Source organism: Bubalus kerabau, chromosome 18 (assembly GCF_029407905.1).
Source record: "Bubalus kerabau isolate K-KA32 ecotype Philippines breed swamp buffalo chromosome 18, PCC_UOA_SB_1v2, whole genome shotgun sequence".
Lineage (NCBI taxonomy): Eukaryota > Metazoa > Chordata > Mammalia > Artiodactyla > Bovidae > Bubalus > Bubalus kerabau.
Window position 1 is genome coordinate 2,516,639 of NC_073641.1, and position 18,997 is coordinate 2,535,635.

At 44.1% G+C, this 18,997-nt stretch overlaps 1 protein-coding gene across 3 annotated transcripts in view; it reads right to left on the minus strand.

The window, feature by feature from the left end:
• SLIT3 (slit guidance ligand 3) overlaps positions 1-18,997 on the minus strand; it is a 781,214-nt gene that overhangs the window by 200,530 nt on the left and 561,687 nt on the right. For all 3 annotated transcript variants that reach the window (XM_055554942.1, XM_055554941.1, XM_055554944.1), the window contains exon 6: positions 54-125. In XM_055554942.1, the coding sequence (XP_055410917.1) occupies positions 54-125 (72 nt within the window). The remainder of the gene's footprint in view (positions 1-53; positions 126-18,997) is intronic.

Consider the following 18,997-nt stretch of genomic DNA (forward strand, 5'->3'; position numbering starts at 1 on the left):
ACACACACATACACACACACGCACACCAGGCAGCGATCGCAGAATCAACTCACAGGATCTCCAAGTCACGCAGCGCTCGGAAGGCTCCATCTTCAATGCAGCTGATGTGGTTGTTGTCCAGTTGCCTGTGGAAAAGCAAGGGGAGAGCATGAAGGGCTGAGCGGGGGCCGTGCGTGAGCCTGCCGGGCGTCCCCGGTCCCCGAGCACTGGCCCCTCCACCCTCGCGGCTCTGCTCGCCCGCCAGGAGCTCGTGCAGAGCCAGCCTGTCTGCCACGCTGCTGTCTCTCCTCTCTGACTGTCTGAGGGAACTACACAGACGAGCGCACCAAAGGCTGTCAGGTCTCAGTAAATATTAATTGCGCATTTTTTTTTTTAGGCAGAAGGGAGTAATTTCATTACATTAGGGCATCCAATCCATTACGAGCTCTTACCGTCATGTCACTGAAACAATTTCATTAAGCTAAAGGCCTGTAAATCATTGGAGGTCACTGCTCTGCCCTCGGTGACCTCCCAGAATGCTTTCTTCCCCCTCGCTCCCTCTCTCTGTCTCCCTTTTACTGGAAGTTGCAGTCTTCCGCTCTGACACAGTGCTAAATCTTTAGGCTTTATCTGCCCAAGAGCAGTGAGGGTGCATGGGGAATATACCAATTCCAAATTAGACTCAACTAATCTAATTTTATAGTCTTTTTATTATTCTAAGCACCAAATGTCTGTGGTGGTTTGATGCCTCTGTGCTTTGTTATGGGGCCCATCTGGTAGGTCATTCTATTGAAGCAGCCTCTGACTAAATACAGATTCCCTCAAACTGCATCAAGCATCATCGACATTAAAGAAACTCATTGATGGAAGCGTTCCTGATGGGGGGAAAAAAGGACTATCGTTATCGCTTTAAAGATGTACCACTTAAATTTAAATTGGGGAGAATTAAATGCACCTATTTTGGGACTTTTTTTCTTATTTCCCTTTCCATCTTTTGAGCATGAAAATCCTGTCTTTTAAAAAGACGCCTTGACTAATATACATTCCAGTTGGGGACTAAGGTTATTCTAGTTGAGTGATAACAAATAGATACTGCTATCTCAAATCAAAATATGCCTGATGTGTAAGTCAGGAGATTGATCATGACCACACCTCAACTTAAATATCATCTATTATATATATTAAAAAACTCATTTAATTAAAAACTATTTTATACAGAAAATAGTGATTATCACCATACTGTCTTAAATTTTGTGTGTGGAACACACCACGGTCTTTGGAGGAGGAGGAGCAGTAGAAAGAAGTATAGCTGAAGTGACAAATTCTTGTCTAGACTCCTATTTCTTTCTTTTGTCTCAGACAGAATCAGTCCTCTCAGGTGGAGGGTTCTCCGGCTGCTGGAATTTACACCTGAAACTTGAGTTTGTCTTGCACCAAGACAACTCTCTGCAGAAGATATGTCAGAGCTGCCTTTGGTAGCCCACTTGGAGTGTTTTATATTCTGCTGAAGGAAGGTGGAATTACAATTATAATCCTGTTATCATTGAAAAAAATATATAGATGTAGGATTGCATAAATGCACATGAATGAAATATGTACAATCAAAGTGATGGAGTGCATCAGAGCAGATGGGCTCTGCTGCGGTCCCATGGGGAATTGAGTCATCTCAAAAGACGCTCACGATATAACACACTAGGCATTTAGAATGAAAGAAGCAGCAAGAAATGGGCGTCTCAAGAAGCAGAACCACTCCGTAAGTTGATGAATTCCACATCTAGCGTTCAAAGTCCTTGCTGACGCCAACTCACGCTTTATCTCTGAGTAGTTCCTGCTACCCCAGGTTCTTCCCGAGCCTTTCTTAACGCGAGTTTAGAGAGTGGCCTTTTTGTAGATTTCCCGTAAGTGTTGGAGCCACTGATTCCCCGCAGAAGTTCTATTAAGGCAGTCTAGTACTACTGTCCAACTTCTAGATTTATCATCTATTTAAGGGTCGATGAATCAACAACTCCTGCCCTGCTACAAGGCCACCAAACCTTACCAAGCAGAAATGCAGTGGAGTTGGCATTTGGCTCCCAGAAATTGTTCAATGAACGTGCTGAATTCGGCAAAAACGGGACCATCTACCTAAGTAGAAAAGTCTCTAAATCATCAAATTGGGAAGTCTGGGGTAGTGCAGAGAGATGGCCATTGTGTGGTGCACCTGCTTTTGTACAGACATGTTAGAGAGATCCTGGCTATTAGAATATTGTTTATTTGCTGGATTTTGGAAGCATTTTCTATTCCTTTTCTTTACAAGAGTGCCAGAAACCAACCAGAATACTCTAAATGTACAGCATTTTACATGGAAAGAATGTAATGTTCAGGGGAGGAAAAAACTCATAGAACGGAGGAAAAAAGAGAAGTGGTTGAATGAAATGAGAAAGGGTAGAGGGAAAGGATATGTGCAAAAGATTTTGAAAAACCACTACTCAGTCTCCCATCAGGGTTCTGCCGCTCAGGATACAGAGCAGTGGCGACCAAGAGTTGCTGAGAGCGCCCTGCTCATTTTAAGGCTAAAAGCAGAGATGTCTAGTACGCTATCAATTACGTGCTGTTTAAATAGTTTTCAGTGGGTGGCACAAGTCGACACCTTGTTGTGTATTAGTAATGGGGAAAACTGAACTTTAATATAAGCATCTCTGTGGGTGTATTTTATAGAGTGTCTTGGAAGCCATGAAATGTATCAAAATTTAAAATATTTATGCTGAAATGTGCTTTTCTAGAAGACATTTATTATAATCTAGATTGTCTCCTTTCATTCTAGTCACAGATAAACAGTATCCCCGCCTTGGTAGTAAAGAGTTCTTCCCAAGATGTCTTGTTCATTTTGAAAGTCTATGGGGTAAATGCCTGCGAGGGTCTTGTCAGGCAAATGTAAACCCGAGTTATTCACTTCCCAACAATCACATCTGCATGGCACTGAGCCTCAGAGTGTTCATGATACGCGCATTAATTATCTGCAATCAATTCTTATATTTCCTGCAAATAAGCTAGATCCCTAAAACAAAGTAAACACACACTCGGTCCCGACAAGGTGTCATTTTCTTTCTAAATTACATCTCAGACACACACAACTTAGTCCTGAAGCACAGAAGGGAGGTGAAATACACGCAAATGTAGCATCTTTCTGTGGGTATTGGGAGAGAAGTGAAATTAGGCACACAGAGACCTTCCAGAGCTAAGGACAAAACGTCTGACTTAGCAGTTTGCTCCCAGGGGTGGACAGAGGCTGCCGACTTGTGTTCTAAGCTTTCTGGTCAAAGGTCCATATCACGCCTTTGAAGATTCATTCAAAGATCCTCTAAGGACAAATCAGAAAGCCAAGCATCCCCTCCACACACCGTTTACTCAAGAATCAGGTGCAAAAGGAACCCCGGGAACGGGAGCACTGAGAACTTGGCCATCTGAAAGCACCTGGCGGCTCTCTTTCTAGTCTGCCTTGGCAGTGAAAGGTGGGTCTGGCCCTGCTACGGACCCTGACTGCCTGCCACACAAAATAACCGCCCCCAGTGCCCAGCCTAGTGCCAGGGGCTTCACAGCTGTCACCTGTGGTTGTAGAATGAGGCCTTCCAGCGCCACCGTGGCAGGGCTGAGCTCAAAAATATGTGGACGGAAGCTCTAAACCACAAGCCGCACGGTTCTGGCTGCGGCCCTGTGGCCCCATCACTAGCAATGACGATGGAGCGGTCCTTCAGGAGCACAGGGTGAGAGGCGGCCTTTCTGCCTCACACATCTCCACTAGCGAGCGTCTGGGGAGTCTGCTTGGAGTAAAGGGAGATTTCCACAGGTGCAGAGTGAGGCTGAGGGGCAGGAAGGCAGCGGGTGGAGGCGGCTCTCACTGTCCTCTGCTTTATACAGAATACTTAATGTGATTTACACTCCCCCACCTGTGAATCAGGCAAGAAGCCCCCAAACATTCATGATATTAAATTAACTGCTCTAATTTCCCTGGGCAGCTCCAATTTCGGCAAACAATGTGAGTTGCTAACATGATACCAAAGTCCGTTTAGAAAGGAATCCTCAGACAAGAACTAAAGGCAGACACCCCAAGAGGAGCTTTCTGACTACTGTATTTTTATACTCTGAGAATATAAACAAGTCAGAAAGGAAAGTCAGCGTGAGTGAGGACTTAATCTCCACAAACAGCAGACAGGGAGAGTGGGCTTTTGTAAGAATTCCCATTTGTAAGCATAGTATTATCACAATTCATCTCTTTCGATTGCAATTTCAAATTTCATAATTGAAGCAGGATGGAAAATATTTTTGTGGCTCAAAAATGAAAAGAAGCATATCTAAATCCTTTTAAAAGGGTTTAAAAAAACTGATTACAATTTTGAACCATCTATCTATCTCTCAACCACCACCATCACACAACAAGAGAAGAAAGAAAATTTCATGATTTCAATGATACATTTGAGACTCTGTGAGGAATACCTTGAAAGTAGAAATCTCCAGAAACAGGTTTTTGGAGAGCTGGAAGAAAAGAATTCCCAACTAGTTATCTAGATGCAGTGTCTACACTCTATACTCCAGAGTACACCTACCCAGATGTTCACCTCTCATCCAGATGTTCTGGGGACCCAGCATCTCAGCCCGGGACGGTTAAACTTAGCCTCAGGGCGCTGCCAGTCTGGGCCTCAAATCCAGCTGCAGTGCCTTACTCTAGGACTGCAGCTAGATTTGCTGCAGTCCTTCTGATGCTAAATGCGAAAAGTAGCTGAAGTTTAGCACCCTCTGCAGTTGAACAGTTTGGTAATTTCCAAGCAAAACTATCTACATGAAATGTGTGAAATAAAGAAATGGAAGGACTTCTGCATGAAATTCGCAAGGGAAGCCTAATAAGAAATTCAAAGCAAGTCTGTGGTCTTGGAATCCAGCTAATGAACTTACAGTTAAAGATCCTGTTACAGCAACTGAGTATTATTAGATGTTCACACTGTATTAGGGACTGGGATAGAGAATGAAGTGTGAGATACCCTTTGAAAGTATCTGAAAGGTTACCTTTGGTGCTTACATTTCAACTATCTTAAAATGTATAAGAGAATTCTAAAAACTAAACTAACTTACATTTTTTTTGATGAAATAGATATGCTCCAATATATACATATTCAAAGTGTATTTCTACACCAAGGAGAAATAGAATTTTGCAACTATGAAAAGAAAAGAAAAACCCTGGGGAAACCCCTGTTTTCTTAAAACAATCCAGAAGACAAAACACGAAGTAGCTTTGACTGGCTATTCTTTTTCTCCCCAGCATTCAATTGTCCTTTAAGAAGAAAACAAGAAATCTAGTGGCATTTCTGAAGGTTGTTTTATATGACAGTTTAACATTCTAAAAAAATCATTATTGAAAAACATATTATAGAAGTATTTGTCTTCTGCTGGTAGGGTCTTCAAAAGAAAAAAAATAAAGCTCAAGGTTATTTTAACTGGCAAAAGGAAAAAAATTGCGTTCAAAAGAAATGCAGACACTTCATATAATTGAACACTGGTCACACTCTGTAGGCAAATCGAACACTTGATCCAAGCCACAGTCTGCTAATGAATTGTCACTGCCTCTCATCATTAAGGAGCTACTGTAATTTTGCATTAAAACAACATCTCAAATGAGCAAAAGGAGGTTTATCTATTATTTTGCACATTTTGTACACTTGTCCACCAGACCCAAGAATACATGCATATAGATTTGTTTACTGATCTATGAATTATTTATGTATCCACAGAGATTCCTATATATAGAACTGACAACTTTATGCCTATTTCTCCTACATAATAATTACATGTACTGTCTCCCTATTGTATACATATAAATGCAAAAGTATATTATAAAACAGGTAAAGTAAGTGGTATTGACTTCTGAAATTCAATGTGCCTGCATCAGTCATATTTACAGAGTAATTTAGATAATTAGGTGATTGTCAGCATTCCCAAACCTCAATCAACCAAACCCACTTTGCAAAGGACACAGTCTTACGTTAATTAAGCTCTCTGATCAGAACATTCTGCCTAGAATGTAGTTAAAAACTGAAGCATGAATCTGTTTTGCCAAGTAGCGTTATGCATACTTTGCCACATGGCTAGCATAATACCTTTTATTTAGTATATATCATATTGCTGTTTGACATATGCAACTTCTCAGCAGGAAAATAACTGCAGCCACTCCAGTAGATGCTCCCAAACTCAAGCTCTGCAATAATGCAAACCCAGATGATGGATTAGCACCAAAGCAGCATGCCAGACCTTGGAGAATAAAGGCGTGTTTTACACATCGCTGGGAAATATCAATAACTCCACTTCTGTGTTTACACAGTTTCCGGTTTGTTGGGGATTTGGCAAATGAATTTGTGCAGAAAAATGCAGGGGGGGTGGTTAGAAATCCCTGCAAATTAATTTAGCAGGAAGGATGGTTGTCAGGAAGACGCTGAGCTCTCGTTTATTTTGGACAAGTTTCAGAAACAAATTTCTGGCTTTTCTAGATAAATAAAACAATAACAAAAACCACACAGATAAAGGGCAAATCAAACGAAGATACCCCCTATTTATAATGAGAGAACTTCTTTTCTTTCTAAGCAACTTTTAGACCAAGGGACAGAGGAAGTTTGGCTATTGTTTGTAAAATGAGCTCTCTTGTTTTGAGGCATGCTTCAAATCCAGCCTTTCTTCTGTCAACCTGATCTGAAGACTAAAGCACGTTAGAGCTGGGATGTGCAACTTAACCACGTTTGCCCGGAACTTCCCTGTTTAAGTATGGAGACTTCTGAGACTGCTCTAGGAAACTCTTCTGTCCCAGGCACTGTATTAAACCTCTGGAGCTGACTCTGTTGGAAACATTTATTCTCAGCACCAGTTTACTTAAATCTTATGTCTGTTGTTTAACAAACTCAGCTTTCAGTTACATCAACTCTAAAAGGCTCCTTACTGCAGCTACTGTAAAACGGGCTGCTCCTTTAAACACTCCTGCAACTAGGCTAATGGGAGCCCTCAAAGTGGCTGATACATTCTAATGTGATTCTTAACTTTGCTCATCAGGAATCATTGATAAAATTTCTTTGTAAGAAGCATCCTTGCTGATGTCGTGAATACTCAGAGGCCAAACAAATAAAAGGCTGTCTCCATAGTGATGGGGGCAGGTTTGTGGTTTCCTTAGTTACACTCTTGAGTGATAACCATCTGGGGTTCCTCCCTGGCAGAGGGGAAAGGGAGTTAGAACCTGGAAAGATGAAATGTGCTTTTGTTAACAGGCCTGAGAGTTATCTCCCACATCTCTGTGTTTGACTTTTTTTTTTTTAAATCAACCAGTACAAACTGTAGTGAGTTTTTAAATTTTTTTCATCCTTGTGGGGGTTTTGGAAATTTTCCCTCTGGACTCTAGAGAGAAACTATTTCAGCCGTGAGAATATGACCCGTAAGCGCAGCCAGAGCAGAGAATTTCTTCTTAGCCCGAAGCAGCTGCAGGCGTCGGACCCCAGACAGGATGCTGGTTTTCATTCAAATACAGGAGTCCTAAGCAGCACTCTTCTGGGCTGAAGCTGAGGATCTCTTGGCCCCCATCACAGGAGGGCAGGGGTGGCTTCCTAAGACTTCAAAAAGATCTAGTTTCCTTTAAAAAAAAATCACATGGATCTCTCATGTAGAAATTAAAAAAAAACTTTCTTGAATTTATTCACCTTTCCAACTCATATTAATTACAATATTTGCTGGGTCTTTTTTATAAAATGGAAGACTAGTGCTCTTGTAAATTTCTGGCATGTGAATAAGGAGAGTCACATAGGCCCCAGGGGGCCTTGAGTCTCAAGGTTTTGGGTTTGCTTGGGACTTGCCACTCCTTTCTTCTGTCCTGTTTCTCCCTCTTGGAATGGGACCATCTGTCCTCTACCTGTCCCACCATTGTGTTTTGGAACCAGATATATACATGATTTCACAGGTTCACAGCTTTTGCCTCAGAATGACCCAATAGCTCGAGTCACACCCATATCTGATTTAGGTGATATTTAGAGGAGACTTTAGACCCCAGTTCGATTCCTGGGTTGGGAAGATCCACTAGAGAAGGGATAGGCTCCCCACTCCAGTATTCTTGGGCTCCCCTGGTGGCTCAGCTGTTAAAGAATCCACCTGCAATGAGGGAAACCTGGGTTCAATCCCTGGGTTGGGAAGATCCCCTGGAGAAGGGCAAGGCTACCCACTCCAGTATTCTGGCCTGGAGAATTCCATGGACTGTATCATCCATGGGGTCACAAAGAGCTGGACACAACTGAATGACTTTCACTTTCACTGGACTTCAGACTTTTAAGTTGAGGCTGGACTGAGTGTGGATCTACTGGGATGGAATGAATGTATTTAGCATGTGAGAAGGATGTGAATTTGGGGGGATCAGGGGCAGAATACTATAGACTGAATGTGTCCTTCCACCAATTCATATGTTGACGCTTATCCCCCAAAGAGACTAGGAGGAGGGACCTTTGAGAGGTGATTAGGACATGAAGGCAGAACCCTCATGGACAGGATAAATGTCTTCATAAAAGAAGCCCTAGAAAGCTTCCTTGCCCCTTGCATTGTGTGACCTTACACCAAATAGACAGCTATTTAGGAAGCAGGCCCCCAGCACACACAGAACCTGCTGGCACCTTGATTTGGGACTTACCAGCCTGCAGAACTGTGAGAAACACACTTCTGCTATTTATAAGCCACCCAGTTTTTGTTACAGGAGCCTGAACAGACTATGCACTGTCCGTGCACCCAAGTCTCAACTTCCTCTTCTGTAAAATGGAGATAACATTTAACCTGAAAGGAAATTTCCAGTATGAAAATGATGAACTGTATGCACTCTGAAAATGTGGCCTTGCTTAATTTTCTTTGCTTTGAAATAAATAATATTAAATATAAGAATTTGACTCACATAATCTCTAAAGGCTCTTTCAGCTCTGAAGATGTGCAGCCTGAGGTCAATTTCTTATGAGATTTTTAAAGAAAAAGTTCCTGCTCATCTTACTCAGATCCTGCTGTGATTTGAGCTTATCTCTTTATCCCTTCTTCCATCCCAGACCAAAGAATCTATTATTGAGATATTCAATATATCCTTTCTGGACTGAGGGCAGCAGTTCAGACTCACATGCTCTTTGTACTTCTCCAGCTGATATGAGATTGAAATACAAGAAGCCATCCAAACCCTGCATGGACGACAACACAAAATTTTCTCTCACCAGGACGATGATATCCATATGTACAACTCCCATAGGCATGAACCACTAAGGAGGGTAATACAAAATTTAACCCTATTTTTTTTGGTGGCCATTTGCAGTTAATAAACAATCAACTAACGTCTGGAGCACCTAAACTAGTGAAATCCACACCATCATCTATGGGGTATGATTTCTTCATCTTAATATTCCTTAATCTGTACACAAATGTTGAACAACTCCCTGTGGCCTATGCTCTAAACTGTTACAACAACAATCCGACCACAATAATTGTTGCACAGAGTACATATTCACATTTATTAGGCATTAAGTATTGAGCTGAGCATCTTCAATATGTTCATTAAGTTGGGTCTTACAACATTAGTACTCCAAATTTACAGAAAAGGCAACTAAGGAAGAGTTCCAGCTCTCAGCTTGGCTTTGAATCCAGATCAGTCCATTGCCCACAATGACTGCAGGCTATGCTGCTTTTTTTTGTACACGGCCCAAACTTCTTAGCATTGCACTGCCTACCTCATCTCTGCACCAGAGAAGAGTACCATGCACTCACTCGTGCTGGTCCTTTCTCTCTCCTCTGTTTGGGAAATCCCTTCCCCTCCATCAAGGCCCCCCTCAAAGCTCACATCCTCTATGAAACCTTCCTGTGCAAACTCAGCCAAAATGAACCACCCTCTCCAAAACCTCCATTAAATCACTTATTTCACATCAGGAGGACTAGCTGTAAACACAGAAGGAAACCAAGGTTCAGAGAGGTTATGTAGCATTTTCAAGGCCACTCAGAGAATGCATTGAAGAATCAGGTTCTTACCTGTCTTCCTGCCTGGGAGCCTTAGGTTTCATCCTACTGGTATGCTGCCTCTCTCTGACTTTTGGTGTGGAGGGACAAGGAGCCTGTTATGACTTAACTCACTCATCTTTGCATAGAAAGAGGCTGGTGAGAAATGTCAAGGTTGGTCTCAGCATGTCACTGGGTCCCAGTTGCTTTCACTGGCTTGCAAGCATTCTGACCCAGAAGATGGTAGGTGAGGGCAGTACAGTCCCCTCACCTCCCTTGTGTGTGTCTGAATTAGATTACCTGGGAGTCCCAGGCCAATTGACTTTTTAGCAGCATTGGGGAAAGCAGGCTGATTTTAGCTCCAGTTTCTGGGAATAATGGGGAGGGACCTCCACCCTAAGGAGACTGCCACCATTCCAGGTCACCTACTGAGACAGATGGGCAGCCTCCTGACCAGGCTGGCACAGTTTAGAGCTTCTCGAGCAGGGGCAAGGCACATCCAGAGAAATGGCTCTCCTTGCTCCAGGCAAGTGGCCAATTACACAGATTTTAATCAGGCTTTCCTGGGCCTGACCTTCCCCAGGGTGACGCAGGCCTGTCTTCTAAAGGTATACACGCCACAGGTCCTGAAAGAACTAGGTAGCCCTCAGCAGGTCGTGTACTCGGATGTACAGGGTCGGTGGCCATTAGCGAGGTGTCACTCAAAGGTATCTTTGTGGCAGCAGAAGCCAATTAAAATGTGTCTTGTAAGCTCAGCGTAAGGGGATATCAAGGTCTGTGTAATTAACTGTTGAAAAAAGGGGCATCAAAACTCAGCAACATGGGCAGTGCTGATAACTACGTTCAATTCAGCAAATGCACAGAACTGAAATACTCTAGGAAAAGGCCAGCTTCTTTTTCTAAACTAGGACTTGTAATGAATAATGGATGCCTGGATTCACTGGCAACAGGACAGCAGGGGCAGGATCTGTCTTGCTCACAACTGCACCTTCTTCACAGCACCTGGCACATAGGAAGTACCTGGTGTAAAACCCTAGGGGGTCACAATGAGATACTGCTTTACACCCACTAGGATAACTAGACTCCAAAAAGATGGAAAGCAAGTGTTGGCAAGGATGTGGAGAAATGGGGACCCTCCTACATGGCTGGAGGGAATATAAAATGGTACAGCCACTCTGAAAGACAGTTTGATGGTTTCTCAAAAGTTTGAACATAGAATTACCCAATGATCCGGCAACTCTACTCTGAGGGATATACTTAAAAGAACAGAAAACAGTGTTCAAACAAAAATTTGTACACAAATGTTCATCAGTTCAGTTCAGTTCAGTCGCTCAGTCATGTCCAACTCTTTGCGACCCCATGAATTGCTGCACGCCAGGCCTCCCTGTCCATCACCAACTCCCGGAGTTCACTCAGACTCACGTCCATCGAGTCAGTGATGCCATGCAGCCATCTCATTCTCTGTCGTCCCCTTCTCCTCCTGCCCCCAATCCCTCCCAGCATCAGGGTCTTTTCCAATGAGTCAACTCTTCGCATGAGGTGGCGAAAGTACTGGAGTTTCAGCTTTAGCATCATTCCTTCCAAAGAAATCCCAGGGCTGATCTCCTTCATGTTCATAGGACTATTCATAATAGCCCAAAGGCAGAAACAATTCAAACACAGCCAATGGATGAATGAAGAAACAAACTGTGGTACATCCATACAATGGAATATTATTCAGTCGTTAAAAAGGAATGAATCCCGATCACACTACAACATGATGAACCTTGAAAACAAAGGGTCACCAGAGGGATGGAATGGGGAGGGAGGAGGGAGGAGGGTTCAGGATGGGAAACACATGTATACCTGTGGCGGATTCATTTTGATATTTGGCAAAACTAATACAGTTATGTAAAGTTTAAAAATAAAATAAAATTAAAAAAAAAAAAAAAAAGAAAACAAAGGGTCAGACAAAAAAGGACCCATGTTGTATGACTCCATTTATGTGAAATATCCAGAACCTATAATCTACAGAAACAGCAAACGGATTAACAGCTGCTGGAGACTGGGGGTGAGGGAGGGACGGGAGGGGCTGCTTAATGGGCACAGGGTGTCCTGGGGGTACGAGTGCTGGAGGCCACAATGATGGCTGTGTAACCTTGTGGGTGTACTAACTGCCACTGCACTGCATACTCCAAGATGGCGAATTCTGTGTTATATGAATTTCACATTTAAAAAAATTAAAAAGAGGAGCTTTCTGAGGGCATCCCATTGTGAGAGCAATTCCCCTGTAACAACATCACAGGAAAAGGCAGGGAAACCTAGGACCAGGTCTTACATTGGGCACAATCAGGCAGGAAACCCAATTCGGCTTGATGTGGAAAAAAAAATATCTTGGCATTTGTAGAGCAATGAGAAAGATGGAAAGAAACAAGGGTGGGGGGCGGGGTGGTGGGAGAATTATTTGCAGCAAATTTTAAAACTCTCTCCTGGCTGGCTTTGGGCACACTACCAGTCACTCTACACTTAAGAAAAAATAAAATTGGTTTAAGCAAGAGAATGAGGATCCTAAACTTGATGGAAAGGGCCAAAATCACCTTCTCTATTCTCAAGGCAAATATAAAATGCTGGGGGATTAGCCACTATTTTGTATTTTCCACACCACTGCTCTCTCCTCTCCATGGGTAGCCAGCATAGATAACTCAGTAGATTGTGTCTGCATTTCAGAAGCCGAGTTCCTCACTTTGTTTTCACCCTTCTTGGGACTGGTTCTCTGGGTTCCCTCTCTGAGAAGGCTGGAAAAGAGGCCTTGGGCTTTCCCTTCGAGGCAGGGACAGTAGCGCCTCTCACTAGAAACCCTTCCCTGGCTGGGCGTCTGTCTGTGTGGGCTGTGGGAGCCCCCAGGCGAGGTTTGTGGGCAGAGTAAGGATGGAGGCCAGGTGACAAAGGTGAGTCATCTTCCTGCCTGCTGGGCTCTGAATTCCCACAGGACTCTGGGCAGCCACACTGCTCTCATTGAGCTGGATACATCCAAAAAAATTTGGATTAGAAAGAAGAGGCCAGAAAAACAAAAGAGAGAAAGAGCCGGAAGCCAGAGGGGTCCTTCTGAGATGGTTCCCACTTGGGTACTTAGCTGAAAGCCAGGTTAACCAACAAGCATCCATGTCCGGGGCCACTGTTTCTGACTTTCTGTTGTGGCCATTTTAGTTTAACTGGCCATAGCCAGCCTGATGGCTCAGCAGGTAAAGAGTCTGCCTGCAACGCAGGAGACACAGGAGATGCAGGTTCGATCCCTGGGTCAGGAAGAGCCCCTGGAGTAGGAAATGGCAACCCTCTCCAGTATTCTTGCCTGGAAATCCCATGGACAGAGGACCCTGGTGGTTTACAGTCTACGGGGTTGCAGAGTTGGACACGACTGAGTAACTAAACACACACACACACACACACAGCCTCAAAGAGGTTTCTAATTCCTCTCCTGATTCCAGGAAAAAGAAATGAGGACATGCTCCCACTTCAGAACTAAGGATAAGAAACACTGCACTGGTGGGGTGAGGGGGGGGCACTGGTTCTCTTTTTCTCATTTGCCAGTAGTACAGTTTTATCTAAGACACTGTGGTTTAGTGGGGAAAATAAAAACAATTCGCTTGGGAAGCAGATGACAAGGATCTCTGACCTTGCTGAGTCGTGGTCTAACTTCTCTAGGCTAAAATTTCCCTGTCAGTCAAAGACATAAAATAGATGATTTCTATGCGCGCCTTGTGAGCAGACATTCAGGGCTGCAGAATATTATTCCAGCCTCTGGATCCTCACATGAGGACTTCCTTATTTTGTTGTTATACTATCCAAGGAGTGAGATTTGATTTTAATGCAGTATGTCGAGAACGCAAATATGAGTTTCTTCTTGTCTGGAACAGTTAAGACAGGAAACTTTCAAAGCACTGGAGATCTGAACAGTAGGTTGGGAAAAAAATACAAATATGAATGAAACGTGCTATCAACTTCTTCCAAACTGCTCATGGGACCCCACCAAGCTCAGACGCCCTCACCAGTGCCTATGGGGTAGAGATTTGTGGAGCACATTGCAGATAAGACAAGTCCAGCTCTCTCAGGCTTCTGGATGCTTCTAGGGTTAGCAATAAGGGGTTAGGTTCCTTCTGCTTCATCTCCTTGAAGTGTACCCTTTTAGAAACAGTATTTCTTCCCATTAGTCACAGAGATGATTTTTGTTGTTGTTGTTTTTAAAACTTTTTTTTTAATGCAGACCATTTTTAAGGTCTTTATTCAATTTTGTTACAATATTATTTCTGTTTTATGTTTTGGTTTTTTGGCTGCGAGACAGGTGGGATCTTAGGTCCCCAACCAAGGGCTGAACCCGCTGCACCCCCTGCATTGGAAGGTCAAATCTTAACTTCTGGATCACCAGGGAAGTCCCAGAAATGACTTTTGAAAAGCACTGAATAATTTTTCAGTGGCATCAGAAAATGAAGGCTAGTCACCCACATCTCACAGGGGGCCGACACAATGTGGAACACAGCCTCTGAATGCAGAAGGGAGAAAACCACCCTGGGGTGATACCCTCAAGTTGAGTAGATTTATGGAGAAGCTGCTGGGAGGAGCCAGGGCAGAGAACCAGCCTTCTAGGGTTTTCCCAGGATTTGTCAGTAAAGTACATTAACAGTGGGAATCCTTACCCCCAGAAACAAACTTGGGACTGGCACTGCTCTTTCTGGCAAGTTCACTCTATTTTTATATCCTAGACTGAGCGACTTCACTTTCCCTTTTCATGCATTGGAGAAGGAAATGGCAACCCACTCCAGAATTCTTGCCTGGAGAATCCCAGGGACGGGGGAGCCTGGTGGGCTGCCGTCTCTGGGGTCGCACAGAGTCGGCCACGACTGAAGAGACTTAGCAGCAGCAGCAGCTAAATGTTAGTTCCCTCACAGCCCTTGAAATTTGGACCTGAGGGGGAAAATGCTCACTTTCAGGTCCAAAGCGCTATTTTTCCAGCCTCTCACACTCTCCCTGCCGAGCATGCTCCTCTCCGTGCAGGAAGTCCCCGGAAGCAGCCCATCAAGCATAGGGCGACCGGAGTGCGGAGCTCCCGCGTCTGCCGCTGTCCTCGGAGCCCGAGCCCAGCAGGCACAAATGCAACAGCCTGCATCTCCCTATGTCGCCTGTTCTTCCATTCTTTTTGTTTCCCCCTTAAGAAATTCGTTTTCATATTCACCATCCCAGGTTCCAACTTCCCATCCTGGGTTCTGAACATCCTGTCCCAGGCACCCACATCCTCAGCAGAGGACACAGCACATTTTCACCCCAGTACTCTGGTTCCTTTACCCCCGGCCAGACTGGATTCAGGGGTTCGAGATTCATGTGTGAACTGTAGAACGGGGGTGACCCCAGCCACAAACGAGTCTCCTCTAGACAGAGGGCAAGTGAAACTGGAGATGGGCTGAGCCCAGCGGTCCTGCCACAATGAAGGGTGCCATCTCTCAGGACTCGAAAACAGAAACATCGGAACCCATCTGATCAGAGGAAAGGGTTGGGTAGGGTTACTCAGAGCTAACATTTCCTTTGTCTGTGATGGATAGCCACTTTAGAACTATTTCCTTCCTGAGTTTTCCTTTGGTCAGTGTCGCGGGGGGAAACGGGGGGTGGAGGGATGGGGTCTATTTCGGTCACGATGTTCTATGGACCCCTCCAAGAAGAGTGCAGGACTAGAATTGTGTCTGTACAAAAGGTTTGCATTAACTGTAATGAAGCAAATGACAAAATCAATAAAGCGGGAATTGTGCGGCTGTCATAAAGATGATGTAAATCCAGGGTTCACGATGGTTATGAAGCTATTTAGAATTGTAATTAAAACCAGCACCATTTTTTTTCAAGATAAAAGCCCCTTTGACAACCATAAATGCAAGCTACAGGAAATTTTCAACAAATATATTCAAAATTAATGTATGGCACAAAGATGGCATAAATTAACGGTGGATAATCCATAAGCCCAGGCTTCGGAATGTAAGAGCACTGAGTAAAGAGATTTCGATTTTGCATTTGGTTTTCAAGCGATGTGGTTTTCAATTTTAATCAAGTTAAAGCTTGACAGAGCACTTAGAGACTCTGAATGAATGGCATATTTCTGACAACTACTTTTCAATGAGACTGAAAATGCTGTCTCTGTATTTGTACAACTTGAGATCTGACAGCATTTGCTATTTTATGCATCCCAGATATTTTAGAGGAGAATCTAAGGTGTGGGGGTGTGTGTAGGAGGAGATGACCTTCTTGTTTCATTCAGGAGTGGGAGTGGGATGAAGTGGGGGAGGCACAGGATGGGAGGTCCAGTCTTTTGGTACTGATGAGCTATCTTCCTTGGAGTTTCTTTTGAGTCCTGATTATAAACTGTAACACTGAGATGTCTTGGGAAACATCCACCTACCTACCTATCCATTCACCTAACTTCAGAGCATCACTGCTTGCTTTTAGGTCATGGACAATATACCCTACTATGGCCTTCAGCCCTGCTGAAGGAGATTCTAGCCCTCTGGGTGATTATAACTGTAGAGTCACTGAATATCAGTGTTGGGAGCAATCTCAGAGATCATCAGGTCCAAGTCTGTCATTTTTAACAGAAGAGGAAAGTGAGGATTAGAGAGAGAAAGAGTTAAAATCGTAGGATAGCATTAGGCAGTGTACTCCGGACCTGATCAAGAACCCCTCAGGTCACACTATTTGGAGCGGAAGGAGTGACATATGCTAAGTCAGTGAAAAACTAAGACAGCAAATGGTGATTAAATTGCATTGTCAAGTCGGAAGTGCCACTGGAATTCAGATATGCTTGATTCTTTCAATCTACTTGGGGCTTCAAGTGTGGTAAGGAGGTGGTTGGGGGAGACAGTAAGTAGGAACTGAGGAATCCTAGTGATTGAGGGGTGTATTCATGTTCTTTGCTTTTTCTGTATTTTATGATGACTTGACATCTTAAGGGGTCTTGAGACTTTAGGGAGAGGCTGCCCCTCCCAGAGCTAGTTAAGTCCTTCAGATAATGAACAATTGATCAGTGAGCCCATCTTTCACATACAAACCAAATGGTCCCCAAGCACCTTCTTTACCTAATTCTCACACACTGAGCCAGTATCAGTGTGTGAGTCACTCAGTCATGTTGGACTCCTTGTGACCCCGTGGACCACAGCCCACCAGGCTCCTCTGTCCATGGGATTCTCCAGGCAAGAATACTGGAGTGGGTTGCCACTCCCTTCTGCAGGCCATCTTCCCAACCTAGGGATCAAACAATATTTCCCCTCCCTAAATCACCCCAGGACCTGGTGCCAGGCTAATAGGATAGTCCCTCTGCCCCAAGGCCTGAGATTATTCAGACTGGCTGATCCCAAGCTGTTTACAGAGTCCTGCTTGGCTTTCCCAGGAATCCTCAATACAGTCTGCGGTCCTGCCCTCTTACTTCTGCCTCCTCCTCGGGTGCCTCCTGGTGTGGTCCTGCGTGGCATGGTGTGCCTCACATTTCTAGGAGAGCTCTGAGGAATGATGAATTTTTCTTTCAATGGCATTGACCTCCCTGTGTTATCACTCTGTCACCTTTATAAATTAAGACCCAGACATAGGTTTAAGGGACCCAGGTTTGGGTTAAAACTCAGGTGCACTCTCTGAATGATCCTAGACAGGTTTCAGATCAGATCAGATCAGTTGCTCAGTCGTGTCCGACTCTTTGCGACCCCATGAATCGCAGCACGCCAGGCCCCCCTGTCCATCACAAACTCCCGGAGTTCACTCAGACTCACGTCCATCGAGTCAGTGATGCCATCCAGCCATCTCATCCTCTGTCGTCCCCTTCTCCTCCTGCCCCCAATCCCTCCCAGCATCCGAGTCTTTTCCAATGAGTCAACTCTTCGCATGAGGTGGCGAAAGTACTGGAGTTTCAGCTTTAGCATCATTCCTTCCAAAGTCATCCCAGGGCTGATCTCCTTCAGAATGGACTGGTTGGATCTCCTTGCAGTCCAAGGGACTCTCAAGAGTCTTCTTCAACAGGTTTAATCACATTTAAAAAAAATTTTAGTTTTATTGGAGTATAGTTGATTTACAGAGTTGTGTAGTTTCAGATGTCCTGCAAAATGATCCAGTTATACACATACACATGTATTCATCCTGTTTTAGATTCTTTTCTCACATAGGTTATCACAGAATACTGAGTAGACTTCCCTGTGCTATACAGTAGGTCTTTGTTGGTTATCTACCTTGTATACATAGTATAATCACTGTATTTTTAAAAAGGAAAAGTGTGGACTGTATTTTCTTCAAGTTCTTCCTAGCTTCGTAAGTCTATGACTCTACGTAGAGCCACCTGAATTCCAAGTCCTTTGTTCAACAGGTAGCGAGGCGGGCTGCCGTAGACGAAAGGCTGCTGCTAAGTCACTTCAGTCGTTTCCGACTCTGTGCGACCCCATAGACGGCAGCCCACCAGGCTCCCCCGTGCCTGGGATTCTCCAGGCAAGAACACTGGAGTGGGTTGCCATTTCCTTCCCCAATAGACGAAAGGCAAAGCTAGCCAAATCACTTAGTATAAAAGCACAGCTCACGCGTGTCTCAGTAGGAGAATAGACAAAGAAAGGAATTCATTTTAGGAACTCTAATTGCATTAAGGAGCTGATTCTAGCAAATAGTCTTGGATTGATAGTCTACTCTGATGCCTTGTCCCCTGTGATAGATAATCCAGCAGAGAGGCGCACATCCACAGCTCGATTATCCTGGTTGACAGCAGGTCCCCAAACTGCACAAGGGCCATCTTAATTGCCAGAAATGTGCGGATTTGGGGAAGCTGCTTCACAATGGACCCAAAAGAAAGCCGAATGCCAGCCTTCACTTTTAAATGACCCGAGAAGTGTAAAGAGGTCCCAGGAAAGTTTGATTTAAACCATTCAACCTCTGGGACATGCACTAAGAAAATCCCTCAAAATTCAAAGCAGTAACTCCTTCCTTGGGAACCTTGGGGTTTTTATGTTTAGGGCAAAGATGGGCC